Source organism: Lactuca virosa, chromosome 1 (assembly GCF_052849685.1).
Source record: "Lactuca virosa cultivar CGN04683 chromosome 1, Lactuca_virosa_CGN04683_v6, whole genome shotgun sequence".
Lineage (NCBI taxonomy): Eukaryota > Viridiplantae > Streptophyta > Magnoliopsida > Asterales > Asteraceae > Lactuca > Lactuca virosa.
In genome coordinates this window covers 137,572,629-137,578,687 of record NC_136426.1, presented here as the reverse complement: position 1 = coordinate 137,578,687, position 6,059 = coordinate 137,572,629, and the positions used below count along the sequence as shown (strand labels likewise).

At 33.3% G+C, this 6,059-nt stretch overlaps 1 protein-coding gene across 1 annotated transcript; it reads left to right on the top strand.

The window, feature by feature from the left end:
- The first annotated feature begins 217 nt into the window (after positions 1-217).
- On the top strand, positions 218-5,338 carry CTF18 (P-loop containing nucleoside triphosphate hydrolases superfamily protein). Its single transcript, XM_079077528.1, has 22 exons — positions 218-812; positions 925-986; positions 1,240-1,377; positions 1,461-1,718; positions 1,807-1,995; positions 2,078-2,143; positions 2,238-2,348; positions 2,440-2,501; positions 2,580-2,624; positions 2,709-2,782; positions 2,933-3,000; positions 3,098-3,166; positions 3,286-3,386; positions 3,467-3,548; positions 3,632-3,710; positions 3,796-3,883; positions 3,969-4,122; positions 4,197-4,394; positions 4,472-4,531; positions 4,628-4,890; positions 4,977-5,082; positions 5,188-5,338. Exons 1-22 carry the CDS (start codon positions 287-289, stop codon positions 5,239-5,241), a joined length of 2,853 nt encoding a protein of 950 aa, XP_078933654.1. The 5' UTR covers positions 218-286; the 3' UTR covers positions 5,242-5,338.
- Positions 5,339-6,059: the final 721 nt, after the last annotated feature.

The window sequence follows — 6,059 nt, the reverse complement described above, 5'->3', positions numbered from 1 at the left end:
ATATATATATATATATATATATATATAATGATATTTTATTGAATATTTCTAAATCTTATAAAATAAACAAACTAATTGATTGCGGGCTAAAGTGGACAAAATACAAGACAAATTGGCTAAATGTAATCTCTTTATTCTTTGGGGGCTGTTGCGTAATTTTAAGAGTTTCACTGTATACCTTCCCCGCGTCTTTCTACTTTTCCCGCCAATACATTTTCACTCGACACTCATCGCCCTCTCTTTGACACACAAACGCAGATTCATCCAAGCCGAGCTCAGATCGGAGATGGAAATGGACATTCCGATGCCGGATGAACTCGAATGGCTCGAAGCCGACTTGCAACTCCACGAAGAGTATCTCGACGAAGATCCCGAACCACCACCACTACCCGAAGAAGAAGCATCATACATTGAAGAAGTGTATGAAGCTCTACAACCGGAACCCATCGTTAAACCTGCTTTACCGATCCCGGAGAAAGTACAACCGAAGAAGCGATTCCGCCCATTAAGCCCTAATTTACTCGACCCTAGCAATGTTGACGATTCGGTGGAAGATAAGCGATGCAAAGTTAATGATTCGAGTGCAATTGAAGCTGATGATGACTGGCTTCGGTACTCCCCGCCGCCTCAGGAAGAATCAGTGATTATTGTTGAGAAGGAGAAGGAAACGTTTATCTCGCGATATGTAACTGATATTGAAGGAGATTTTATGCCTGTGACGGCGCCTGATGGCGATAGGGTTTATGCTAAGCTGGTTAAGGAGGAGAAGGACGACAAGCTCAAGAAGTTGGACGTGAAAGCTCCATCCAAAGGTAGAGTACTGTTGACTTGGCTAATTTCTACTGTTAAATTTGGATGCTTATTTGTAATTGTAGTATAAGTATGCGGTATTGTGCATTTAATCATGATGGATTAATTGCGCAGGCCTTATGCTGGAACCTATAAGCGTTCTAATGCAGAGGGCGGAAGAAGATGCTATGCAAAAGGTACGCGTACTCTGTTGTCATGATCACCTGGTCACCATAATCTCTTACCATAGTCACCCTCTACTTCTTACATAGTGGAACACAATGAGTTTTATCTTGATTTGCCTCCTTTAGGACCTTCATCTTCAATCTCTGTGATGATAGAGAGACAATAGCATGTTATGTATGGAATCAGAATGTTACTACCTAGGCTAAAATTTTCAATCCTTTCCAGTTGTTATAACACACTGACCATTATTACTGTGGTGTTCAGGCTTTGCAAGCCAGTGTGTCTAGTCAGGTTGATGCAAATCTTGTGGGAACACCTGTGGTAAATGAACGACTCTGGGTGGATAAATATTCTCCTAATTCATTCATGGAGCTTCTCAGTGATGAACATACCAACAGAGAGGTGCATATATATGCCTTCCAAACTGTGCTATAACCTTATTATTATCTTAAACTATTGAATCTTATCGAGTTTCCAAATTTCAGGTCCTTTTATGGTTGAAACAATGGGACACTTCTGTTTTTGGATCTGAACTCAAGAGTACAACAGATGATGTTTTATCTGCTTTAAAAAGGCATTCCACTGTTTCTCAACATAAGAAAGTTTCCAGCAAGAATTCTTTTGGGTGGAACAAAGATTCTACATCTAACAGTGAAACATTCAAAGAAGACAAATACGATCATCATGGTATGCAAGAACTTCATAACAAGAAAATCAAGGACTCTGGCCCACCAGAACAGAAGGTAAAGTAAACTTTATAACTCATTTCATAATTCATACACTGTTGCTAGAGCTTATCAATATCATATATTCATACAACAATTATTGCAGATCCTTCTACTATGTGGTGCACCAGGGCTTGGGAAAACAACACTTGCACATGTGGCAGCTCAACACTGTGGATATCGTGTGGTGGAGATTAATGCTAGTGATGACAGGTCATCATCAACAATTGAAACCAAAATTCTTGATGTGGTTCAGATGAACTCTGTCATGGCTGATTCTAGGCCAAAGTGTTTGGTAGGTTACATCACACAATACTATTATGACTTTCTATTTTGGGTAAGAATGTAATTTATTGAAATTAACTTTCTTGTTGTAGATAATTGATGAAATTGATGGAGCTCTTGGTGATGGTAAAGGGGCAGTAGATGTAATTTTAAAGATGGTAAATCATGCTTTTCTTTATTAACCTAATATACATATTTTAACCTTCTCTTTATTTGTTCATTTTTTCACACAAGTTACAATTATCAATGCAGGTTGCTGGTGATAAGAGATCTGATAGTGGAGCAGAAAATATTGTTCAAACAGAACAATCAGGAAAAACATCTTCAAAAAAGAAAAAAAAGGACACTCCACTTTTAAGACCTGTAGGATCAATTTACTTATGTAGTTATGTGTTTATTCCATGATTTAGTCTTTCTCGTTTATTTGATACTCATGGGTTGTCTTCATATGTAGATAATTTGCATTTGCAATGACCTATATGCCCCTGCTTTGAGACCATTGCGTCAAGTAGCAAAGTAAGTTTTATGTCACTTTGTTAATTTTCATGTATAATTCAGGCTAAATTATTGACAACATATTTTGAAAAATTGTAGGGTTCTTGTATTTGTTCAGCCAACAGTAAATCGTATTGTCAGCAGGTGATTATTTACATAGACACAGTAATTAAATGGTAATAAAAATATAAAATGCATCTAATCTCAGATTTATTACTGAATATTTAGGCTTAAGTATATATGCAACAAAGAAGCTATGAGGACAAGTTCTGTTGCACTTTCTGCATTGGCTGAATATACTGGTAAGTGATTTGCTAAATTGTAGCTCTCAACATATTGCTTATGTTGATAAAACTTTGATATTGTAGTAATATGAAAATATAAAAAAGTGGTTATCACTTATCACTTCATCTATATTTGTATATCTAATTTTTTTTCTTCTTTTTTTTTAGAATGTGACATACGATCATGCTTGAATACTCTACAGTTCCTCAACAAAAAGAAAGAAATGCTCAATGTGGTATGTGGACTTCAGCTTGTTTATGTGTATTTCTGTGCATAAAATTATGGAAATTATTATGAATTGACAAACAAGAACTGTTTTTCTTTACTTGTAGTTGGATATCAGTTCTCAAGTGGTTGGTAGGAAGGATGCATCAAGAAGTGTTTTTGATGTATGGAAGGAGGTATGAATGCAAGAAATAACAACTTACTTTCATTTATTTGTGTATTATACATTATTTTAATAGGAAGAAACAAAAGTACATTGCTATTTTTTTGAATCTAACCCTTTTTTATTTAAAAGGTTTTCCAAAAGAGAAGATTGAAGGGGGCAAGAAAGTCCATTGAAAGTTCCAGAAGCATGTTTAACGAGTTTGATTCTCTTCACTCCTTGATCTCTAACTGGTATATTAAAATATTTCAAAATATTACAATCTTTTTTTCCAGAATTGCCACATCATTTTCTTTAACTGATGACTTTTCAGTGGCAACTATGATTTAATATTAGATGGAATCCATGAGAACATTCTCCATTTAAATTATCATGATCCAGTGATGAAAAAAACAGTGAGTTTTATACTTTTATTCCAAGGAGATAAATATTTATTAAGTAACTCGACATATTAATTTAACAAATTTCCATTATGTAGGTCAAGTGTTTACACAGTCTTGAGGTTTCTGATATCTTTCATCAATATATTATGCGTACACAGAAAATGTCTCTTATGGGTATATAACCTTTTTCTGTGTACAAACATTTATAAAATTATGGATTTTATATAAGAAGCTAACAAAATATATTATCTTTTTGCAGCTTATCAACCTGCTATTGCAATTTCTATACATGGTGTGGTATCTCAAGTTGAAAAACCTAATATTCAATGGCCAAAATCTTTTCATCGGTATGTCAATAAAACTAGAGATTTTTGTGGAAGATTTATTGTATTTAATATTTATCCCTTGTTTTTATTTTCTTTAAAACTACAGATATCGAACGACACTCATTGAAAAAGTGGAGTCATTGCACATGTGGCACAACAAAATATCTCCATCAATCTCAAGACACATTTCCACTAAATCTTTTGTTGAAGATTTGGTTTCTCCATTATTGCATATTTTATCACCTCCAACTTTAAAGCCGGTAATTTATTTCTACTCAATTCTTCCTTTTATCACTTTCTTTGTATTGAAGTTATTGTTTTTTTTTTTAATCAGGTGGCTTTGCATTTATTATCAGAAAAAGAAAAAAAAGAAATGGCTCATCTGGTTAATACCATGGTGTCATATGCCATAACATACAGGAACAAAAAAATTGATCCTTTACCTAATAAACTCAAATTTGAAGTTGCTACAGACAAGGACACCCCAGTTCTCTCTTTTGATCCCCCAATCGCTGACTTTGTAAACTTTGAGGTTAGGGTTTTGACTTTTGATTTTTTTCATAATAAAATCTAAATTATAATTATATATAATTTCTAATTTGCTTGCAGGGGTGCAGTAGTAATTACTTCATTCTTGGCTTAGCTGTTAAGCAGCTTCTATGCCATGAGGTAAGCAACACAAGTTACAACACAACCCACTTGACTTGCATGTGAAAAAGACTAAATTGCCCCTAACATCATGCTTAATCTATGTTGCTATTATAGATTGAAAACCAGAAGATACTACAAAGTAGCATCAACAAATCAATGCATGGAGATGATGTGAAAGAAATTGTGAAAGAGAAATTTAGTAAACCTAATGGTGTTGTGGAAAATGACAAAAATGCCACCAAAGTAAAGAATCCATTGGGTCCCACTCCCACACAACAAGAAAAACATACTCCTATTATCACTATGGTACCAAAATCATCCGAGACTTCTACTACTACTACAAAGAAGAAATCAAGCTCTTTCAATTTCTTTGAAAGGTAATCCTAATCCAAATATGATTTTATATTTTTGTTTTTTTTTTGTGGCTTATAATAAAATTATTAATTATTAATTTGTAAACCAGGTTTAAAAAAGTGAGTGCGAATGGTTCTCAGATGACTGAAACTGTGAAAAAAGTTTCGGCAACTTCTGAGAGGGATTCACGTCCGGTGTTATTCAAGTTTAATGAGGTAGGTAACTTAACTATTATGAAAAATTCAAAATTTATAAAATAATTTATGTATTAAATGTGTAACACTAATTTCATACTTATATTTGTTGATGCATGCATGCAGGGATTCACAAATGCAGTTAAAAGGCCAGTCCGCATGCATGAATTTATTTTATGACTTGTCATGTAGTTTTTTGTTTGTATTTAAGCTTTTTAGTGAAATATTATTCTTGATGCGCCTTTCACAACATTAAATTATACATGAATTACTTAAATATTATGGTCATTAAATTATACATGAATTACTTAAATATTATGGTCATTATAACATAACTCCCTCAACATTAAACCTACATTATTTAAAACATACAACTCCCTCACATATAGCTACACAATCAATGTAGACTTAACGTATGTAATTCCATCTGAAATATTTTGGTGTTCATAAAAACATAACTACAAAAAAGTACCCAGTCCACTAAACATAGTTTCTTCCAAAATAAATTAACATTAACTGTTATTTTCACATATAACTTGGAAGGTTTTTCACCAATTTATGTCATGATCATGCATCTACAGGACGAATATCAATACCTTCAACAATGAGACCAGATTTGTCTCCATGAAACATATCTCCACTTCGTTCTCACTTTTAGTAGATAAGTCCATGTAAAATGGCCTCAACAATTCGTTACTGATTAAAATCTTGAAAAAATACTAATTTTTTAGGTGCTTCAATAAGTCAAAAGTTTTTCGACTTAGCTGCCAATTAAACTACATAGTTTTTTTGTGACATTATTCAAAGTGACTCGTTTTTGTATTATCTTTCAGTCTCTCTGGCATAGTAGACATGCTTTGATGATATGATCTTTATGTTGATGCATACACAAATCCACTTTTATCTATTGATTCTGTTTGTTCTTGGGATTTCTAAGAACTTATATAGCCAAACTACTTCGTAGTGTTCTTAATGTTTCCATAATAATATTCTAAGAT

Bases quoted from the DNA above. Each gene is read 5' to 3' on its own strand.
- CTF18 (XM_079077528.1), top strand. From the start codon at position 287: ATGGAAATGGACATTCCGATGCCGGATGAACTCGAATGGCTCGAAGCC. The intron at 1,378-1,460 runs GTGCATATATAT...TCCAAATTTCAG, and splicing joins ATGAACATACCAACAGAGAG to GTCCTTTTATGGTTGAAACA. The intron at 4,395-4,471 runs GTTAGGGTTTTG...ATTTGCTTGCAG, and splicing joins CTGACTTTGTAAACTTTGAG to GGGTGCAGTAGTAATTACTT.